The sequence below is a fragment of the Protopterus annectens genome, chromosome 9.part0 (genome assembly GCF_019279795.1).
Source record: "Protopterus annectens isolate FY-2018-M chromosome 9.part0, PAN1.0, whole genome shotgun sequence".
In the NCBI taxonomy this organism is placed as follows: domain Eukaryota; kingdom Metazoa; phylum Chordata; order Ceratodontiformes; family Protopteridae; genus Protopterus; species Protopterus annectens.
Genome location: NC_056743.1, coordinates 1,292,771,707 through 1,292,795,362, shown reverse-complemented (window position 1 = coordinate 1,292,795,362; position 23,656 = coordinate 1,292,771,707). Strand labels below are relative to the sequence as shown.

The window sequence follows — 23,656 nt, the reverse complement described above, 5'->3', positions numbered from 1 at the left end:
GAATGCACCCAGTGGAGCCATGCAGCATACAGACGTCCACGGAGGCAAGGTAGGGAAGAAAAGGTGAGGCAGCCATTTAGTGAGAAGGACAAAATGCCAATAGTAGGTTTTCTTGAGACAATAGGGGTACCAAACTACCATCCTGCAGATGTCCTGATAGGGAAGGATTTTGATGAGGCAGTACTGTGTGTTAATGCAGTTACACACAGTCAGGCTTTGAGACAAGCATGTGGGAGACCCAGACAGACCACATACTTGCAGCCAGAACTGGTGAGGTGGTTACTTCAGGGAGGAAGCTACTCTGTAGCAGAGAGACTGAAGGTGAGCCACAGCTGCTCGTGGGTACTGATGTTCTCTTGGACAGAGTGACTGCAAAAGCAGAGCAGAGTAGTAGTACCCAGGCTAACAGTGAACAGTGTGGATGACAGACCGTGTGGAAGGGGTGCTTGAAAGGGTTACAAAAGGGAGTTCAGACAGGCTCAGCTCTCAGACCCTACATTGCAAGGCCTGACGCAGGTAGCTAGTGAGGCACCTGATTCTCATGGGAAGGGGGAATCTGTATACTGGGAAAAAGGGTTACTGTACAGAGAGTGGACCCCTGAGGGAGAGCTAGAAGGTGAGAGAATACAGCAGTTGGTAGTGCCTAGAGCCTACCATCTGGCACTTCTAGCCATAACCTATGATATTCCCTTTGCAGGTCATATGAGCATAAAATATACAAAGAGACGTATTATGCCAAACTTCTAGTGGCTTGGAATTTCCAGAGATGTAACAGGGTACTGCAGGCCCTGTGAGCAGTGCCAAAAGGTAGGCAAGGCAGGAAACAAGGTGAGAGCTCCTTTGATGCCTTTGCCTGTGACTGACTAGCCATTTCAGAGTGCAGCTATGGATATTGTGGGGCCTCTGAGTACCCCAAGTTCCACAGGGAAAAAGTATATCCTAGTCAGTAGTTTATGCTACAAGACACCCTTTGTCCTCCATTGAGGCAGAAAAGGTGGCAAAAGATTTGTTAGAGATTTTCAGCAGGGTAGGTTTCCCAAAATAAATACTGACTGATAGAGGTGCCAATTTCATGTCACACCTGCTGGCTTGTCTGTGGAAGTACTTTGGGGTGAAGCACCTGAAGATCATCACTTACCATCCCCAGACTAACAGTCTTGTTGAGAGGTTAAACTCTACAATCAAGTCCAAACTACAGGCATTTGCAGACCAGTTTAAGAGGGAGTGAGATAAATATTTGCCCCTTCTGTTTGCTTATAGAGTGGTTCCCCAGGAATCAACAGGTTTTTCACCCTTTGAGTTGCTGTATGGTCACAGGGTGAGAGGACCTCTAGATTTAATTCAAGATGAGTGGGAAGGTGAGTGTGAATCTCACAAGGAGTTTGTTGTTGCATAAGTCCTAAACCTCAGGACAAGGCTCATGGAACTCATGGGCTTGGTCCAGGAGAACCTGGCAGAAGCCAAACAGCAGAAAAAAAAGTCTAGTATGACAGGAATGCTTGAGCTAAAGAGTATGCTGTAGGGCAGCAGGTGATTGTTCTCACTCGTGTCAGACACAACAAGCAGCTTGGGAGGGACCCTACAAGGGGGGTAAGAAAGGTAAGTGATGTTAACTACATGGTAGAACTGCTAGGCAGGGGCACAAATTGTACCATGTTAACATGATGAAACTTTACCATGAAAGGTAGGCCCTTGCGCTGAATATTTGCAGTGGACTGCAGGAGGAGCCTGAGGGAGATCTGGTGACTGACCTCCTCAGTGAGACTCAGACTGACACCTCAGTGGAAGAGGTAGCAATGTCCCAGCAGCTATCTCCCACCCAGGTTAGAAAAATCCGAGCACTGTTACAGGAATTTGGGGACATGTTCACTGGGAAACCAGGGTGCACCCAACTGGTGCAGCACCAGGTGGATACAGGATGCCAAAGGCATGTTAGGCAGGTCCCTTATAGGGTGCCTGAGAGAGTCAAAAACTCTGAGGGAGGAAATACAGGAGATGTTGGAACTAGGGGTAATTCATGGCAGCACCAGGTTCTGTTGGACTACAGGAAATTAAATAAATAGTCACACAGAGTCAGACACTTACCCATGCCTAGGACAGATGAGGCCCTAGAGCAGCTGGGTGGGGCTAAGTATCTTACAACCATTGATCTTACCAAAGGTTACTTGGCAGGTGTCCTTGACTGACAGTGCTAGACTGAGGTCAGCCTTTGTGACTCCTTTTGCCCTTGACTCCCAGTGCTAGACAGAGATCAGTCTTTGCGATTCCTTTTGGCTTGTACGAGTTCACAAAGATGCCCTTTGAGATGAAAAATGCCCCAATAACTTTCCAGAGGCTAGTAGATCATATCCTAGCAGGAGGGTTTGCTCTTGCTTACCTAAATGACAGTGCCATCTACAGCCATTCCTGCCAAGAGCATCTTCAGCATGTCAGGGAGGTGCTGGGCAGACTACAGAGAGCAAGGTTGATCATTAAGCCCAGCAAATGTCAGGTGGGTATGGCAGAGGTCTCCTACTTGTGACAAAGTGTGGAGTTGTAAGATCAGGCCAGAACCTGCCAAAGTGGAAATCATTCAGGCATGGCCTGCACCTGTTACCAAAGCAGGCAAAGGCATTCTTAGGGAACAGCAGCGTACTACAGAAAGTTTGTCCCCAGTTATAGTACTATATACCTGCTCTCCTCACAGACCTGACAAGGAAAAACAAGCCAGATAAGGTTGTGTGGACCCCAGCATGTGAGCAGGCATTCCAGAACCTTAAAGAAGCTTTGGGAGGACCCCCTGTGTTAGCCAGTCCAGATTACAGCAAATAATTTGGTGTGCAGATGGATGCTTCAAACCATGGGGTGGGGCTGTACTTAGCCTGATTTCTGAAGAGAGAGAAGAGCACCCAGTGGTTTATCTCAGTCATAGGCCTCAACCCACGGAGGAATGCTATGCAGCTGTAGAAAAGGAATGTCTAGCTACAGTGTGGGCCCTGCAGAAACTTCAGCCTTATCTTTATGGAAGAAAATTCACTGTAGTTACAGATCACAATCCCTGTCATGGTTACACCAAGCCAGCCAGCAAAATGCCAAGTTGCTAAAATGGAGCCTAGGGTGGCATGCATATGATACGTCAGTGCAGCACCGCAGTAGGGTTAGCAATGCCAATGCAAATGGGCTCTCAAGGCAGGAAATGATGTAAGGTATACTCAGATAGACCTAACCCTCTCAAGTAACATTTAAGTTCTCCAAGGGGAATATAGCCACCAATTAATATATGACGCCCGTGCACTGTGCACTGACCCAGTAATCAAGGAGCCTCAATCCTCACCATTAACACCAGTGAGGGGCGTCCACATTGAGAAGGATAACAAATACACACACAGTAAAGTACAATTTCCCTTAAGAGCACACAGAGATCACAGTCAGTGTGAGGTTGGTTTCTCCCTTTCTCTCCAGATCCCCAATAAGACTCCCCACTGGCACAGCTATAGGGTTACAGATCTCAGCAGAGTAGTCAAGCCAAAACCTCCAGAGCCCTCTCTGCCCAACCAGTGCTTTGTGTCCCTGCCCAAGTAGCAGATACATACATACTTTGATTTGGTTTATAAACAAAAACACAGACACTCCTAGAGAAGGCTGGCACAGGTTCTCCAGCTATGCCCTCTCCTGCCAAGCTATAATGTAGTAATCGCTGCCACAAACTAATCTTATCAGCTACTAAAAAGGCCCTTTCCAAAGGGTGTCCAATTATTACTGTGCAATAAGTGTGACGAACAGCAAAGCTTATTTGGAGTGGCTTTGTATAGTACCACTATATACATGCAATGTACTCTACAGCTTAAATTATCTCTACACAAAGCAGCCACAGTTGAAAGGTTTAAAACTATTTAATACTAAATAATAAAAAACACAAGACAAACCTTCTCAATTCAACACAGTGGTAGACAAGAGTTCAGAAATCACAGGAAAATGCTTAAAATAATATTGTAGAAAAGTCTGACCTAAATATATAAAACAGCTAGACTAATCTTACTATTTTCTATTTCTGAGAGAGACACTAAAGTCCAAGATCCTACTTACATACAGAGAGCGCAAAGCAAGTGCTGCTGAGTGGTTAGTTCTGAAGACAAATGCAAAATGCACTGATTCTCTCTCTCTGAGAAAGTCTTAAAATAATACATCACTGTTGACTTCATCATTCTTTTCTGGTTCCCAAGCTAACAGAAACTCGAGAGTTTTAACATTTCTTTGATCTTGCACCTGGCCAGGAAACTACAGCAATAAAAGACATTATATATGTAAAATCTAGCAATTAACCCTGGTCTCAAAACAAAAGAAAGAATTCTTCAGTCCAGACATTATGTCTCCGAGCCTTGAGATCAGTCATACAATGCTTGACTTAGCAGCTTTCTTCCAGCAGATTGCACTGTGGTTACATTTTTGAAGGTGAACATTTAACACAGTTTTCTTACATTTTAAGAGGACAAGCCTGTGGAGTATATTCATATTTACAATGACATAGAATTATCTACAAAATTCTAGCTAGCAGCCTTCACATATCTTCACACACCCATTTAGAGTAGTCCTGAAATACTCGGGAGGGTCAGTAAAACTGCTCCAGTACAATGACATGAATGGAAAGTTCGAATGATAATGAAACACTTTTGAACTCTCTGCCATTATAATGCCCCTTCATCCAGGGATAAAGGGTCCACAAGATAGGTTACCATGGAAGCTGGTGGGAAGTAAACAGGACTACCAAAAGAAACCTTGCTGGTTTTGATGCACTATATTAAAATGGCACTTGCAAATCTAAGAAATGCAGATTCAGTACTGTAGAGGATCCAAGTTGCAGGATATGCATTTTGAGAACTCTGCATTTGAAGGGGCCACTGCAGAACTGTCATGCAGAATCCTGCACGAGGAATCCTGGATATGGCTGCTGCCCATAAACAGCACCTTGACACAAAGGCAGCTTGTGACTGAGGACAGGATGGAAAAAGAACGGAAACATTTGTGCGATGGGCCTGAACTCGGTTCTTGATGATTCTTGGCTCAGCACAACTTTCTGCCCAGGTTGCAATCTATGAACGCTTTCAAACAAGCTTACTGCAATTAAAATTTTGGTAGACTCCATATTATTTTCGCAGAATCAAATAAGTTGATTAAAGACTTCCTCATAAACAATATGTGACTTATGGATAGGGGAAGATAGGAGTCATTCAGATATAGAGCCCACTGGTGCCCATTACACACCAGTTCATCGTAACCACAAACATGTATCTGGTGTATTATGAGTAGGGACACAAGACCCAGTAGTACAGTCCAGAACTGATAAATGGCTCCAAATCTGAAGTACAGTAATCACCTGGAGGTCCCAAGACATCCAATCTCCTTCTATTAGACAATGAAGGAAGCACTGCAGACAAAACATTTAACAGATTTCTTTTGGAACAAATTATTTCAGCCTCAAAGAGTCCCAAATGTTACCCAAGGCCCTCGGTCTTTTCTGGCAATTAAAAAAAAAAAAAGACTGGAGTAATATCTGGAGCTTCTGTAGTCTGGTAAGATTTCTTGGATGGATGGCTCTTTTGCTTAGGAGACCCAAGACCTTGGTTTGTACTGCTTTCTTATGACAAGGAGGGACAACTGACAGTGAAGGGACGGTCTGTGATGACTGATTTGCATGCTGACAGGTTGAGGATGACAAATACTTCCCCAAGGGCCTCCAGCCGGGGGGGAAGCCAATGAAGGACTTAGGGTTGCTTTAGGGCACCTATAAGGTGGGTTGTGGCTAACCAGTGACTGCAAAAATGTTTGCTATTGGTTCTGTGATGCCTCTGGACATTTCCTTGGTTACTTTTTGTTTTGTGTAGCCTATGCTTGAACCACATCTGATGTGGGCTCAACTCTGCATTTCTGCGACTTTTTTAGAAAGGTTAAAACTAGTCCCTAGAATGCAGCATTTCTAATGGTCACTTTGACATTCCCCAGCAAAAAAACTGGTTAACATGAGCCATTTGTGTCAAGGAATAGCTATGCTGGGATCTATGGCTCTGGTAGAACCTTTGGTGGTAATAGAGTCTACATGCATCCTAAGGTCTGCCACTACAAATTTCATTGTGGACAGAGATTTAACTCTCTCTATTATAGGTTCATCAGAAACTGGTTAATGTTCTTCAGGATTTATCAGACTCATCCTAGGAAAACTCCATCACATTGGCCACAGAGTCAAGAATCAATGAAAAACTGAAAAAATGGATATTTGTTGTTTAATAAGCTATCTATCACCATGGATAGATTCCTTATCTAACTGATGGACTACAGGGATCTGGGAAGGTTAAGCTTGTCAGTGAACAGCTGCCGACTGTAAAATACCTGCTTTAGGAGTCCCAAATCAGAAACTCCATCATCTGTGAGGGAAGATGTGATGTATTTTCTTTTCTTTTAGAAGTGAGGCTAACTATTTGGGCTTTCCCAACCAGCCAAGAGTGTGGATCAGCTAGGAAGACTTCTGTGTACACCTAACATTTTCCTGCAGAATCTGCTGTGGAAAGGAGGACACAGGGTCATTCAACCAACCACCTCTTTGATTTATCTTGTGCATCTCCCCACATGGAGGGCCTTCAAGGGGCGATGCAAGGCAATCAATGTCAGATCTCTTGATTTTGACAGCTGTGACTGTGGAGTTATTTTACAATTCACATAAAAGTGAAGCACTGTAACTGTGGGTCCTTGTGTCAGCATCAGGGATGTAAGAATGATGCTCACTTTCCTACTCCACACTAAACTCACGAATGAAGAACCAGTAGAAGCGCCCTGTAATACAAGTGGGAAAGCAGACTCTCATCAATGATTTCAACAATAACGAGACAGGTTTTTCAACAATTTTGACTGGAACCCATTTAACGGAGGACTCCATAGTCCTTAAAGCCACCTCAAACACCATCGCTTACAAACTCTACTCCTCTTTTCTAAGAGATTCAACTATAGACTGTTTTGAGGGGTTTATGGCCACTGTGAAAGCTGTTCTCCAAAGATGTAAGCTAGTCAGCATCTTCTGAACCAGAAATTTGAGCCAAGAATATCTGCTTACATGACAAAAATACAACGACAAGCTATATTTTCTGCAATGGGGAATGGAAACAGAAAATCTACACAAGCTTCACAACCCCATCCCCCATGGTGGAATTCTCTCTCCACAGAATACTTGTAAACATTATGATCCACTTTGGCACAATGGCTGCCCCCCCACCCACCCAAAAAAAAAAAATCAAAGTTTCTCTGTAGGAAAAGGAGGAATGAGCCCTAGGGCCTATGTAAGCCTAGCCAAAAAGGTACCCTGGCTTTCGCCACCCAAGAAAATTATTTTCCTGTCCCCCTGTTGAGCGGAGCCACAGAGGTGATCCCTGGGGTGAATTTCCTATTTCCCATCCAATCATCAAGATTTTTCTTGAAGAGTGCTAATGAGGATCTTTGTTTGATATAGATATGTAGTTTGTTCCAGAGTATGGGAAGTCTCTGGGACAGGAATCTATCCTTCTAGCATGTTTGGTTTATTGTGGTGACAAGGTTTAGGTCCCTAGAGCATGTAGCTCGGATGGACTGGGATTTCTTTAAGTGGAGCATGTCCAACAGCTATGGGTTTGACATAGCTTTGTATGTCAGACAGAGATCACCTCTGAATAGGCGATATGTGACGGAGTAAAGCTGGAGTTTTTTTGAGACTGTCTGCGTAGGACATCAGTTTGAGGCTGGTAATCCTCTTTGTGAGGTATTTCTGCGGCCTTTCCAGTTGTTGCAGATGTCTTGTGAGGTACATACCAAAACGGGCATTGTACTCTATAATAGGTCTAATGAGTGACGAGTAGAGGGGAACAATGACCTATTCTTTCCTGGATGAGAAACCTTTTGTGATGAGGTGTGCCACACAGAAGGATTTCCTGACTACTGTGGCGATGTGATTATCAAAGGAGATACTACTGCCCACCTGTGTCCTATGGTCTCATCACACTTTCGGTGTTAAGTAGACTACCGCCTATGTGGTAGCTCATGGGTACATAGTTTTTACCAAAGGGGATGACAATGCGCTTTTTGGCATTGAGCTTGAGGCCATGGCTTTGACACCAGGCATCTGTCTCAGTTGACACCAGGCATCTGTCTCAGTGAGGCCCTTTTGCAAGGATGTCCACATCGTTAGGAGTTTTAATTATGGCTCCTAGTTTGCAGTCATTTGCGAAGTTAGTTGGCCAAAGACTTTCTGCGTTAGCCTGTACTTCAGAAAAGTATATACCAAACAGGAGAGTACCCAGGACTGAACCCTGTGGTACTCCACTTGTCACTGGTCTGAAGTCAGATTTGGAGTCTGGTACTTTCACAGTGTGGGTTCTGTCAGTGAACCAGTTGGCAACCCATCTTGTGATATAGGGATTTATACCTAGTTTAGTGAGTTTATCTATAATTCCAGAGTGGAGGATGGTGTCAAAAGCCTTGACGAGATCTAGATAGGCTGCATGAACCACCTTACCCTCGTCTAAGGCTTTGGGGACTACTTCAAAGAAGTCAACCAGGTTTAGGAGACATGATCTGCCTTTTATAAACTGGAACTGGGTGGGGTCCAGAGTTTGGAGATTACCAATGTCTTTGTTTATAAGTTCCATGATGATACGTTCCATGGCCTTGCAGACCAGGCTCGTTAGGCTAATGGGGTGGTAGTTCCCGGGGTCTGTGGTGGCTCTCGCTTTGTGGAGTGGGATAAACGTCACTGTGCGCCATTCAGTGGGCACAAAGCCGGAGGTGAGACTATGATTGAACATGGTGCTTAGGTGGGGTGCCAGTTCATTCTGTAGTTCATGGAGAACGCAGCCTGGGATGTTGTCAGGTCCCACGGATGCTGTGTTCCTGGCTTTGGAGAGTGTGGTTTTTATCTGTGCAGCCATGGATTACAGGAATTTTGCATTATTCCGGTATAGAGATGAGCCCTTTAGGGAGTGAGGGGTAAAGTTAGCACTGGCCCTATCTGTCAGGATGTTTCCAATATCAGTTGGTTCTGTATATTTAGTGCCATTGTGCTGTAACTCAGAGCAGATCCGAGTGTTGCCATTGAGATTCTTGACATTGCTATAGAATTCTTTGTGGTTATCTTTAGAATCAGTGGCGATTTTGTTTTCATAACTAGCTTTGGAGGATTTTATGAGGGATCTCAGCTTCTTATGGACACTGACCACGGAGTTCTTCCAGTCATGGGATTTTACTCTTTTTTTGCAACAGTTTCTTTCTTCTGTTTTAGAGTTTAATGGCAGGGGACCACCAGATTGCTTCCTTTTTTTGGAGGATAGCATCTTGGTTCTGTTAGGGATATCACGATTCATACACTCGTGTAAGTGCTTATAAAGTGCATTTGTGTAGAATTCAGAAGCTGTACCTCTATTGTCCGTCTGCATGGGTGTTGTGAAGTTTGCCACTTCTGTCTAAAGAAGCGTGAAGTTGGCTTTGGAGAAATGTTTTACAGTGGTTTCCCTAATGGGGGGTGGGGGTGGGTTGTGGATGTCTAGGCTGATTAGCTTGTGGTCGATCTGACCAACAAGGAATTGACCTCTGGTGTGGAACACCGGTCGCCCATGTTGGTAATGACCAGGTCTAGGGTATTGCTGCCCCTGGTGGGGGTGTGGATAAGTTGATCCAAGGCGTTGGAATTTATGAATTCCAGAAAACGTTGAGCAAAACAGTTGGTGCAGGAGTAGTTTTCCCAATTAATGGTGGGGTAGATGAAATTACCCATTATTAGGGTGTTGGTTGTACTCTAATATTTTCCAGTGTATCAAGAAATGAGGAGTGGGAATACTGGGGCATGGTGGGGGATCTGTAGCAAGTTACCATTTGGATTGCGGTCTTGCCCAGAGTTAGTTGCACTTGGATAATCTCAGATGCATTATAATGAGCAACTAGCCTGGAGGTGTGGATATCCTTAATGAATATGGACACGCCTCCACCTTTAGTGTTTCGGTCCAGGTTAGGTGGCTGAAAGGTGTGGTATGAATTATAGCCTGGGAATGCAGGGGTACTATCTGCAGCCTTGAATCAGGTCTCTATCACTGCACAGATGTCAATGTTCTCCATTTTAAGGAGTGCCTCGAGTGAATGCATGTTGAGATTTAGACTTCTAGCAATGAGTAGCATTACCCTTAGATTTTAATTGCTTGTACTTGTTACGGTGGTGAATTTGTCATTCGAACCTTGCCTAAAAAAAGGCACTATAGGGGTGGCAAGAGCCTTAGCCAGTATCCGGAATCCAAAGGATGACAGGGGCAGACCTTCTCTGACAAAGCATTGTGGTCTGTCGATCATGTGTCCCAGGCAGACAGATACTGGATACTCTGTGAACAACAAAAGCAGTTTGAAAAAAAAAAAAAGGCATAAGGAATATCACCAGAACATTTTACTAACTATTGTAAAGGGCACAACAGCAGCAATAAGTAAATATTTATATATATATATATATATATATATATATATATATATAAACACATACACATATATTTTTTTATAAAAACTAAGGAAGAAAAAAATCCCTAAAAAGGCAGCCTTTAGAAGAGTTGCAACTTTGAACAGGAAAAGTTTAGAAAATTACACTGAAAACTGTAAATGACAACTGGAAATATCAGAAAGCACTGCTATAACAAAGAATGAGCCACTAAGAACTGTCTAACACTAGAATTTAGAAACAGCAGCTTGAAGCATCTGGAGATCATTTAAGCATTTTACATTGGAACAAGGCTCTGTAAAGGAATAGCAGTATGGTAAGTTATGGGACAGAAGAGAAGTACTAAGCAGCCTAGGAAATTATGGATTGCTCAGGGCTCCCAATAGCAGCAGCCTTAGTCTTTTCATTTACAGAAGACAGAACCACTGTTAACTCATCTGCAGTTATACATGTTTCCCATTTGATAACAGTAGATAGACTGGTCAAGTTGACCCTTTTCAGCCATCATACAGTATCTCAGTAATACTGTCATCCACTACATTCAATTTACTAAAGCAATATATACAAATGATGCAGACACACAGACATGTATCTACTTAAGTTCAAACAGATCTAAATACACGCTGTATATACTCTGACATTTACACACACTTTACATTCAGTAAGAATTTAAATTTATTTGTATTCTAATCTTGGAAATAAGTTAATGTTTTTCAATACTATCTTAGTAAAGTCTAAAAATCGCCCACTGTTCCATACACCACAAATCTGATTTGCATTTCATTACAATCATGTAGTTAAGTGTGTGAATGCAGCCTTGTGCCACAAAAGGGAAATACCTGTATTAACATATCCAGTGGTGCAACCAGAGTCTCACAAGGCAAGCTTGTTGCGTTCTTCCCCTTTTTTTCCTCCCTAAAATGCTATGACTTCCTAGGTTACAGATACCTCAGCATCATTGTATAATTCTCACATTAGCTAGACACCGCAATTTTTTCCTTGGTTAGGTAAAGCTGTACACATCTGCAGTCTCAGCATGTCTTATACAAAGGTCTAGTCATAATGCACCACTTAGATAATCCTACACATCAGCTGCATGGATGTAATGTTTTCCCCCATTCCCTGGATGTGCACTGGACACAGGTTTGACTACCACGTCAAACATCTCAGTTGCAAATACAAAATTATGAACGGAAATCAATTTAAAAAAATCCAATAAAAACACTGTGTAAATAACACAACACCTCAGCTAAGCCCCAAAATGACATCTAAATACCAATGCATATTGACCATTTTGAAATACTGTTCTGTGTGGGAGGAGGTTACACCTCTAACTAGAGGTGGTATATTTAGTTAGTGAGGCTGCAGGGGGACATAGTCCATTATAACAGAAAGAGAGAGATCTTTCCAATTACTTTTAGTTTTAAATATAGATGAATTTCCCTTGGTAACCCTATCATTTAGTGATGAAGTTTTCCAACTAGAGGTCAGTTTGTGTTCTTACTAAGGAAGTGTCACATTTTCATTTTTCTAATTAAAACTGAAGTAACTTGACTATGCAACTAAGTTTCCATCCACTGGAGTTCCATCTTTACATCTAAATAGTGAATACTATAAGAAGTAAAACACTAACCTATACAGCTGTCCAATTGCAAACTGCAGTGAAGGACTCCGCTAAATAAAACTCACTGTATAAGGAACAATACAAGTATTAAAGGGAGACCGAGGTGTTCCTACCACCTAACCAAGTTTCTGTTACTACATCAAAAGTTCTCGTTTGGTTTACATACATCACTATGTTTAAGTTACACATTTCTTTTTGAAATTTTGTTTGCAAATTTTGTATAAAGAAATTGCATAACACTTCACAGTTTCAGTCTGCTAGCTAGGACATCCAATTATGCAGAATGTCATTTATCTGTTATGCATCCATTCTATAAGGAAAAAACTCATGTTTATTGTATCATAAACTTGCAACAAATCACATAAAACAACCTGTTTCACGTGAATAAACTAATTTTGAGTAACTACAGCATTTTGCTTTTAGGTATAAGGATTCACTAAAACACCACAAGCCCTAGCGGAAGAAAAAATATATATATTTTCATTTAAACTCAGTGAAAGATACAGTAAAGGTAAAACAACATTCTAGTCCTGACATCCTGTTGACATTTCATTTCCCAATCTGGCCTAGGAGCATATTCCCCACACATCTATTCTGTGGCTTGATATAATCTTCAATCCTGGGGACCTTCTACTATTCTTGTCCATCACGACAGTAGATGGTCACCCTGGTTAACCTAACAAACTTTCTGTTCTACCAGGCTAATAGTTTCTTGTTTCTTTGGTTTTGTGTGAGTTTCTAATTAGAGACATAAGACAAGAGTGTCCCCTCTCTCCTCTGCTGTTAACACTAAACCTAGAGCCACTAGTGCAGAATATCAAGCATTCAACAATACAGGGAGTTAGGTGGGACATCTTAATCTTAAAACTAGTGTTATGCATCCGATATGTGCATTATAACCTTCTCTACTGTCTGCTGTAGATACATGCAAAGCATAGCCACATGGCATGCAACTCCAACTACAAACAAATGAAGGAACAGCAGAGAATAACCAACTATCTTCCAAAGATGAGGGCTGGGTAACATGATTGCAGATGGTGGAGAAAAGTTGAAGGAAAACTTATATACAAAAGCTAGCTTTCGCAGCAAAGGAATTGACATTAATTTTGAATGGGAAGAACCCAGATCTCGTTTGATAGCTAACACTATGGACATATATGTCCCCACCACAACAGAGAATAATCCACCCACAGCCACTGCCATGCATTTGGTAAACACCCTGGGGACTGTAGAGGCCAAGGGGGCAGGCTCGAATTGGTAGTGACTGGCTCCCCAGCCTGGGAGGCGGAGAAACCTTCTGGGAGCCTGTTTTCTTTGACATGGTGTCGCAGCATCTGAAGGTCTAGAGGAGCACATCAATTGTCCTGACCCAGAAAGGGTGGTAGCTTGGTGGCGTGCTTTGAAACAGACTGGTTCTTTGAACCGACTTGTTCAGCCTGCTGAGATCCAAAAATGAGTCTCAGTCCCTGTCTTTTGTGTGAATAAGACGGGTGAAATGACACAAATAATTCAGCGAACGCATGGCAAAGGTTGCTGAAGAAAACATCCGCTTGCCGTACCTATCCATAGTCCTAGATTCCTTATTAGGAGGATGGACAGGAACTGAAGGGTCAGCCAACTCTTTCTTAGTGGCCGCCGGCACCACCATGGCATCAACGGGGACACCCTTAGTGAGAAACTGCTTGTCCGAAGGGGCTGTAATAAATTTTGTGGGCCTCCGGGGAGTTTGTTCCATAGTATCCGAAGCCGTCCACGCCTTCAGAGCCACCACCTCCATGAGTGGGTCGAAAGGCGGTGACACCCAGGAGGTGGAAGGGCGAGAACCGAACGCGTCCAGGTACACCGACTCATCCTCAGAAGGGTTGAGGGCAGACCAGTTCCCCCTCTGTTTAAGGATCTCTAGGATGTCAGAAAATGAGACATCCTCAGAGGGGGACCTTGGGGACCCTTCCGAATCATCCAGGTCAGTGTCAGATGTCACTGACTCTGGGGAGTCCACATGCTTCCTCTTGCATGTCCTCTTCCGAGGGGGCTCCCCTGCAGGATCAGGGGAGGCCTCAGAAGAGGAGGATATGCCCAATGGGGCGACCTGGAGCATTGGTTCTCCATGCTTGGGTTCGGGAGGGTAGGCAGAGGCCGAAGCAGGCACCATGGAAGAAGGGGCCGATGGGGCCGACGTGGCTCCGGTATAGGAGCCAGCACGCTCCTCATGACCTCAAAGGCGCCCCTATCAGGCAGAGAGGAGGGACCCAGCTCCAAAGAGATAAGAGCTCCGCCCAGCACCGAGAGGGACGGCTCCGAGGCCGATGTCGGGGCCGAGCTCACCTGCGCCAACGCTCCGAGAGGGAGAACAGGGTCGGACAAGGGTCCGATGAAACTCGCCCCCTCGGAACCGATGAAGGAGTCCCGGCACCCGGATCCCTCCAAGGATGGAGCCAATGAAGGGATCGGAACCGATAAGGCTGGAATTGTTTCCGACGCCCCCCACGGTACCAACCCCGACGGCCTCCGGCTCCGAGCTCGAAGGAATAGTCGGAGGAGGAACTGGAGCAGGCGTTGGGGAAGCCGCTGTCTGTTGAGACAGGCTATGCAATAACTGGGCGAGCGCCTGCGATTTCAAAAGCCTGACTACCCTCTCGAGGTCGTGGTCCGAAAGCCTGGAAGATCTAGGAGAGTGAGACCTATGGCTCCGCTCCGACAGCAAAGGGGACTTCGGAGCCGAACTGACAGACTCCAATGAAGGAGATCGGCAGCGCTTTCGGCTTGGAGACGGCTCTGACGCCAAGGTCGGAGCCGACTGAGGCTTTGATGTATCGGTTCCGGCCAGAACCGACGAGGCAGAAGGTTCGCTCAGCGCCGGCTCCGGACATGGAGCCGAAGGTTTGGCGGGCTTAGAAGGTTTTCCTGACAGAGGGTTGGTAGGAGAACCTTCGGGCTTCAATAAGCCCCTTAGGATGAGCTTATTTCTGAGCTCCTGCAGGACTCTTGGGCTAAAAGCATGACAGATGGAACAAGAGTCCTGCAGGTGCAGAGGGCCCAAACAATACACACAAGAAGTGTGACCATCTGTCAGAGACATCTTCGGACAGCACGAGTCACACTTCTTGAATCCCGATATCTTGGTATCCTTAGACATGATACCACAGGAACGGGACAAAAAAGTCTAAACAAGTATACAAACACACACACAACACTTGAAAGACACTCTTAAAGTTACTACAATAAACAAAACAAAATTCCACACACACACACACACACACCTACTGAAAGGAACCTGTACAAACCTACTATAAAAGGGGGGGGGTAAAGGCCTAACCATCTTAAGGGTGGAAAAGAGTAGGAAAACTATTAATAAAGGGAGGGAAGACTAGTCGGGAGACTACTAACACTACTAGAAAAGATCTAGGGAAAAAATATCAATCAAAAACCAACTATAAATATAAAAAATTTTAAATACGACCTGGAGCCAGTGAAAACGCAACCTTGTAGCTGAAGCGGCAAACGAGATCTGGGTATGACACCTAGCATTATGGGACATAGTATAGCCTCGAGCCGGTAAAAATAGCTCTCGAGCTTTAGTATTAGGCTGAGTCGGAGCCGAGGTTCGGCTCCGAACCCATCCAGCAAGATTGAAGGTGAGATTGACAACTTAATATTGAATACTGCCCTGCAAAAAATAAGGCAGACACAAGGTGCTGCTGGAATTCATTTCCTCCACAAAAATATAAAAAGAACAAAAGTAAATGTATTAAACAACTCAGATTACATGGTGGAAGCATGACACTAGTAACGCAGCGATTTTTGAAGCACCTTCGCACCAAGACCACATCATTCTTAAAAAGTAGAAATAGCACTTACCTCTGTGCAGAGATATCTGCCTGAACAGAGACATCAGCTATACGCACATCACGGGAACAATATGCCGTAAGCTGCCGCATCATCTCCAAAACCTGCTTTCCAAGCTCCTTTGTTGGCACCAGTACAAGAGCTCGAACTGCCTGCTCCATCACAGACTGTAACAAAACAAGCAATATTAAAAGGCAAAGTCATAGCAGCAACACCCCTGCATGAAGCCGATTATGTACCAACACTCCAACCAACCAAAAATCCCCAACAATTCATAGACAACAGCTGCAAAAAAAAAATTTAGTTAACATGCTCAATAAAAAAAAAATAGGATTCCTTATTGTTCCTGATAATGTGCACAACTTATGGGAAAAAAATGAAATGCGGAAGGTTCCAGTTTACAGTGGTCATTTTTGCTAGCTTCTGCATTATCATAAAATCTGTGTTTGTATTACTTTTCCAGCTTGGACTTTTAGGGAGTACAGACCAAAAATATTTACTTTAAAGACGATTTTCTACTACTACGTATTAAATTCCTAATGGTGTACACATTGGTATAGACAGATAAAGTCCAGATTATAACCCCAGTGACCAGAGTTCAATGAGTGGCTGGGCACCATTTAGGAGAGGATAGGAATGAAGAAGTTTACGCCTGCTCATATCTGTTTAGGGGGAAAGAGAGGGGCATGTGCTTGGGGGCACATTCATCATGGCAAATCTCCAGAGGAGACCAGGAATCACATGGCTGTGTTCGTCTATGTGGGGGCAAGGCTAAATGATCAAGTCACATGCAGATATGGTGTGAATCACAAAGGCCCACTGCATAATGAACCCCTACACACAAACAAGCATGCAAGAGAGCCCCGATTAAACTAAACAACACAAAACTCCAGATGGATGCCGCAGTGACAATCTCTCTCAGCTGGAAGTCACTCTGGTGAAGAGGACTGAATAAAACAATTGACAATGAGATAGCCTGATATATGTCAGGCAACTAGGGTAAAATGTAAAAAAAAAAAAAGAGAGAGTGAGGGAGCTCATGTTCAACTGCCTGTCCATTATCTTTATTCTGAACACCAAGAGAACATTCCCTCCCGTTTAACTAAAGCAGACAGCCTAGTACCTACCTATGAACAATTAAAGCTATCTGCCCAAGGGCATTTATAAAAGTCTAGCCAGAGTGTGTCGGCTTTCGCCGCCCCACTGATTAATTAACTGATCCTCTGTCAAGCAGAGCCAATGAAGTGATCAAAGGGGTGTATTTTCTGTTACCCATCCACTCATCAAGGTTTCTCTTGAAGAGTGTTAGTGAGGGGCTCTGCCTGATGTAATTTGGAATTTTGTTCCAAAGCATGGGGAGTCTTTGTGACAGGAATCTATCCCTCCAGCATGTTCTATTTATTGTTGTAGTGAGGTTTAGCTCACTAGAGCGCGTGGCTCACAGTGACTTGGACTTCTTTAGGTGGAGCATGTCCATCAATTCTGAGTTGGACATGGCTTTGTCAGGCAGAGATCACCTCTGAGTAAGTGATATGCCACTGGGTACAGCCGGAGTTTTTTCAGTCGGGTTGCATAGGACATATGTTTGAGGCCAGTAATCCTCTTGGTGAGGTACTTTTGTGGTCTTTCCAGCTGTTGGAATGTGTCTTGTGAGGTACATCCCAAATGAGGCATTGTACTCTATGATGGGTGACGAGTAGAGGGGCACTATAACCTCTTTATTTCTAGATGCGAACCCTTTAGTAATTACATGGGCCACATAGAAAGATTTCCTAACTACTTTGGCAACATGATTGTCAAAGGAGAATTACCATCTACCTGGGTCCCCAGATCTACTATTACCTCTTCTGTATTAAGGGGGCTGCCACCTATGTGGTAATTCATGGGTGTTTTGTTTTTCCCAAATGGGATGACTATGCATTTTTTGGCACTTAGCTTGAGGCCATGACTTTGACACCAGGTGTCTGTCTCAGTAAGGCCCTTTTGGAGGATGTCCGTGTCAGCCAGAGAGTCAATTATGGCTCCCAGTTTGCAGTCATCGGCGAACTTGGTTAGCCATAGTCCGCCTGTGTTTGCCTGTACTTCTGAGAAGTATATGCCGAACAGTAGGGGTCCCAGGACCGAGCCTTGCGGGACACCACTTGTGACTGGTTTAGAGTCAGACCTGGAACCCGCTATTCTTATCGTGTGAGTTCTGTCTGTAAGCCAGTTGACAACCCATCTCGTGACATAGGGGTTTATGTTCAGGCTAGTGAGGTTTTCTGTAATACCCGAGTGGGGAATGGTGTCGAAAGCTTTGGCAAGGTCAAGGTAGGCGGTGTGAATCACCTTTCCCTCGTCTATGGCCTTGGTGACGGTCTCGAAGAAGTCAACCAGGTTTAGTAAACATGATCTGCCCTTAACAAAGCCGAACTGGGTCGGGACAAGTGTTTGGAGGTTCCCAATGTCTTTGTTAATGAGTTCCATGATGATGCGCTCCATAGCCTTGCAGACCAGGCTAGGCAGGTTTATGTGGCGATAGTTACCAGGGTCAGTTGTGGTCCCTCCTTTGTGGAGAGGAATAACCATTGCTGTGCGCCATTCTATGGGCATGTAGCCTGTGGAGAGGCTGAGGTTGAACAGGGTGTTTAGGTGGGGGGTTAGTTCAGTCTGTAGTTCATGCAAGACGCAGCCTGGGACACCATCTGGTCCCATTGACGCTGTGATTTTGGCTTTTGAAATGGCTGTTTTCACCTGTGCATCTGTGATTTTTGGGACACTACACTTTTCCAGTATTCTTGTGGGTCCTTTTGGAGGTGTGAGGGGGGTGAAGTTTGCACTCAATCTATCTGCCAGGATGTTGGCAATATCAGTAGGTTCAGTATATTTTGTGCTATTTTGCACTAGTTCATTCCATATCTGTGAGTTGCCACTTAGATTCTTAACATAGCTAAAGAAGGGTTTGTGGTTATCTTTTGAATCCTTGGCTATTTTTCTTTCGAAGTTAGCCTTGGATGATTTCATGAGGGACCTTAGTTTCTTACTGATCAGGGATGTCTTTCCTTCTTGGGGATTTGCTTTTTTTCTAAACTAGTTTCCTCCTCCTACTGTATAGCTTGTTTATGGCAGGGGTCCACCAAACTGGTTTCCTTCTCTTAGAAGAGTAAGTCTTGGTTTTGCTAGGGATGGCACGATCCATGCATCCTTGTAGGTGCTCATAGAGTGCATTTGTGAAGGTTTCTGCATCTTGGGCAGTGTTATTCTTTAGCGTGGGGGCTGTGAAACTTACCACCTCTGCCTTAAGTAAGGTGAAGTTTGCTTTAGAAAAGTTTTTTACTGGGATTTCCTTAGTTGGGGGTGGTGGTGGAGTGTGGACATCCAGAGTGATTAGTTTATGGTCTGATCTAACCAGTGACGGGGTAACCTCCAGTGTAGAACATCTGGCTCCCATGTTGGTGATGACCAGGTCCAATATGTTTTCACCTCTGGTAGGGGGGTTTACCAATTGATCCAGGGGGTTTGAGTCGATGAATTACAGGAAGCGCTGGGCCTGGGAATTTGTACTCGAGTATTTTTCCCACTGAATGATAGGGTAATTGAAATTGCCCAATATCAGGGTGTTCGGTAGGACCTTCATGTTTTCCAGTGTCTCCAGAAAGGTGGAGTGGTGGTCCTGGGTCATGGTGGGTGATCTGTAGCAGGCCACAATTTGCATTGTAGATTTGCCCGATGTTAGTTGCACATGGATGATCTCAGAGGTATTAATCTACGACACTAACCTGGAGGTGTAGGTATCCTTGATGAATATGGATACACCACCTCCTTTTGTGTTTTGGTCTGTGTTCTGTGGCCAAAATGTGTGGTATGAGTTGTAGCCCGGTAGTGCTGTGGTGCTCGCTGGAGCTTTGAACCAGGTTTCAGTTACTGCACAGATGTCGATGTTCTCCATACTGAGGAGTGCTTCGAACACGTGCATTTTGAGATTTAAACTCCTGGCGTTGAGTAGCATAACCCTCAGTTTTTTGTTAATTGTGCTGTTTACGGAGGTGGGTTTGACTTTTGAGCCTTGCCTAAAAAAGGCACTATGGGGGCAGCAAGAGCCTTGGCAAGTATTCGAAAGCCTAGGGGTGACAGGTGCAAGCCGTCCCTTGCGAAGCAACGCGACTTGTCGAGCATGTTGTCCCAGGCTGACAGACACTTGATCCCCTTTGAATGACACCAGAAGCTTAGCCAGTTGTTGAAATTGATCATTTTTTCTTTATACTAAGATAATTCTTGGGGAGGGCAGGATACTACTCAGGGTCATCAGAGAGCTCTTCCATGTCTCTTTTCATGTAGTCCAGGGAGGTACGTCTCAGGTCATGCACACCAGCATGAACAATGACAGAGTCATATTTCTACGTGTTCTGGAGTGACATGAGTGCTTGTGTTATGTGACAGATTCTGGCTCCTGATAGGCAGCTAACAGAAACCTTTGGCTTGTCCAGCCTAGTGAGTCGGACGTCAGTGTGCCTGACTATAGAGTCACCTATTACTAGTGTTTTAGTTACATTAAGGATACCTCTCTTCTCAATAATACAACCATTTTAAAATATTTCCTCTAGTGAAATCAGTCTAATTCATTGTTAAAATTAACTGAAACATGACTAACCAACCTCAACCTCCAACTGTGGTTATCAAAGACATAACCCTTGAAAATCAGGGGCAGCCAATTAGCATTACATCTGCTTAGTCTTCAGCTTACAACTTCTCTCATTTCTATTAGATCTGTAGGGATCACTCACACACACAGACAAACATACAGGCAGACAGACATACACACAGACAGACGCACACACAGACAGAAACAGAGACACACAGACAAAAAGAGACACAGACACACACGCGCAGACTCAGGTGCACACACGCACAGACACACACAGACGCGTGCTCACAGACGCCCGCGCACACACAGTCATCTGCCAATTTGATCAACCAAAAAAGTCTCAACAAATGTCCGAGGAGTGGCCCAAGGACTGAAATGTGGGGTACGTCACTAATGACAAGTATTCTGGAGGAGGTAGAGCCAACAACTCTAACTTCCTCAGTTCTAGTACTGAGCCATTTTGCTATCTGATCAATTACATAGGATTAAGATTTAGCATATGGGAGAGTTAATCAACAATACCAGAGTGTGAGATGGTGTAGAACACCTTTACAAGGTCTTGATATGCAGTGTTTACTGACTATTCCCTCATCCACTGCTTTAGTAACCTTCTTGAAGAAATCAACCAGGTTAAGCAGGCAGGATCTGCCTTTGATAGAAACCGAACTGACTATGTTCAAGAGTCCATAGGTTACTCATGTCCTTATTTATTAACTCCATAATGATCACTTCCATAGCTTTACAGGTAAGGCTGGTCAGAGATACATTTGTCTATAATTACATGGGTCTGTTGACATCCCACCTTTGCGCAGGGGGGGGGGTGACTACTGCTAGCTTCCATTCATCCAGCAGAAAGCCAGTTTGGAGGTGGATATTTAATAGCCCCTGTAGGTGGTCCGGTTTCAAGATGGACAAAGTAGAGTTGAGTACACTTACCATAAATGTAGATGTTCGAGTGTATTCACTGTTGCAGTCATTACATTTGGGTAACCTGCTAGCAGGTTGCCCTCAGTCGGCATTTGCTGGCAGGTTGCCCTCAGTCAGCCCGATTAACAAAGTCTTGGGTCCTGCATCGGTTACTGTCCCTTCTTCCATGACGTCAGGTTATCAGGAGTATAAAACACGCAGCCGACACCATTACATCAGTTTTTCTTGTCCCAGATGTCAGGTGCCCCCCAAATGGGGGGCAACATATGTAATTTTAAAACACAAAAAATATATACCTCCAAACAAAAGCAAATACACCAAAAAAGGCTTTTAAGCATAGTAGAAGAAAGTAGAGGTATAGTAAGAGAAAAACAGGGGGCTGGAGGGTGGGTAACCAGGACTGCAACAGTGAATACACTCGAACATCTACATTTATGGTAAGTGTACACAACTGTACTATGTTCTTCGTGTTTCACTGTTGCAGTCATTACATTTGGGTAGATTCCCAAAGCTATGGTTGGAAGGATGGATTTATACAGCATTAGGACCAGCTGTAAGGCCCTGCAAGACAGCAGTGGCAAAGCCAGCTCTGGATTTAGAGAAGAAAGGTAAATGGTAATGTTTGGTGAATGTATGAACTGAGCTCCAGGTAGCAGCTTCTAGAATGTCTCTGGTAGGAACACCTCTGAGGAAGGCTGTAGAAGTAGATGCAGCCCTGGTGGAATGAGATCTGATCCCCTGAGGGATAGTTTTACCATGGTGCATGTAGCAGAAACAAATACAATGACTTATCCATTTGGAAATGGTCTGCTTTGAAATAGCCTTTCCCTCTGCCCCTGCAGCAAATGCCACCAGTAGTTGTTCACATTTTTTTAGGGGTTTTGTCCTGTTTAAGTAAAATCTAAGTTGTCTGTGTACATCCAGTGAATGCAGAATCCGCTCCCCCTTGTTCTGTGGATTGGGAAAGAAAGTTAGCAAATGAAAAGTCTGATTAAGAGCCACACTGGATACCACCTTAGGCATGAAGGATGGATTGGTCCTGAGAGACACCCTGTCCGCATGAAAAATAATGAAAGGCTCCACTGCCATAAGAGCCTGTAATTCAGAAATCCTTCTAGATGAAGTGACTGCTAAAAGGAAAGCTGTTTTCCAGGTGAGAAATGTTAAGTCTGCAGTAGCAGCTGGCTTGAAAGGAGGGAGAGTGAGTTTTTCCAATACAAAATTGAGGTCCCAGGCAGGGGTTGGAGCTCTCCAGGGAGGCCTTAAGTTTTTGGCCCCTCTGAGATACTGCTTTAGTAGAGGATGAGAGAAGAGGGGAGGTTCTGTGTTGTAATGAGCTGAAATGGCAGAGGCATGGATTTTTATGGAAAAGGACAGGCCCTTGTGAAGCATCTCAATTAAGTATTGTAAAATCTGAGGAATGTTGGGCACTGTTGTGCTTATTCCTTGAGATTGGTTCCAGGCACAGAATATTTTCCATTGGTCAGCATAAAAGTTTCTAGTACTAGGCCTTCTCGCCTCCAGAATGACATCCATCACAAGTTTGCTGATGGATGCTAATGGTGAATTTAGGTGATTAGCCACACTGCAAGATTCAAAGTTTGGAGCAGAGTGTGCAGAATTTGGTTGTTCTGCTGAGACAGTAAGTAAGGTGTCTGAGGCAGTTGCCACACAGGAAGGTGTGACACATTGCACAGGAGTGGATACCTGTGTTGGCGAGGCCAGTCTGGAGCAATCAAAATCATTCTTGGTTTGTAATGTCTTACTTTTACTAGAACTTTGGAGAGCAGAGGCAGAGGGGGAAAAGCACAGACTGACAGAGCATCCACTTTCCAAGCTTTTTTGTGATGAGTTCTTGTGCAGAATTTGTCCAACTGATAGTTCTGGGGTGAGGAAAAAAGATCTATGTCTGGACTCCCCCATTTGCATGTCAACATGTTGAAAATCTGTGGTTCCAGTTTCCATTCGTGTGGTTCCATGCGATTTCTGCTTAGTTCGTCTGCTAGAGTATTCAGCTTTCCTGGCAAGAATTGGGCTTGCAGTTGTATTTGGTATGTCAAGGCCGTGTTCCACAATGCCATGGCTAGTCTGCAAAGGGGGTAGGAATGTATACCCCCCTGCTTGTTTATGTACCACATAACTGTGGTGTTGTCTGTCTTTATCATTA

The 23,656-nt window shown here is 44.2% G+C and overlaps 1 protein-coding gene across 2 annotated transcripts in view; it reads right to left on the bottom strand.

Moving 5' to 3' along the window:
• Positions 1 to 23,656, bottom strand: part of DDX56 (DEAD-box helicase 56) — a 232,368-nt gene that overhangs the window by 162,905 nt on the left and 45,807 nt on the right. For both annotated transcript variants that reach the window (XM_044084239.1, XM_044084240.1), the window contains exon 3: positions 15,951 to 16,105. In XM_044084239.1, the coding sequence (XP_043940174.1) occupies positions 15,951 to 16,105 (155 nt within the window). The remainder of the gene's footprint in view (positions 1 to 15,950; positions 16,106 to 23,656) is intronic.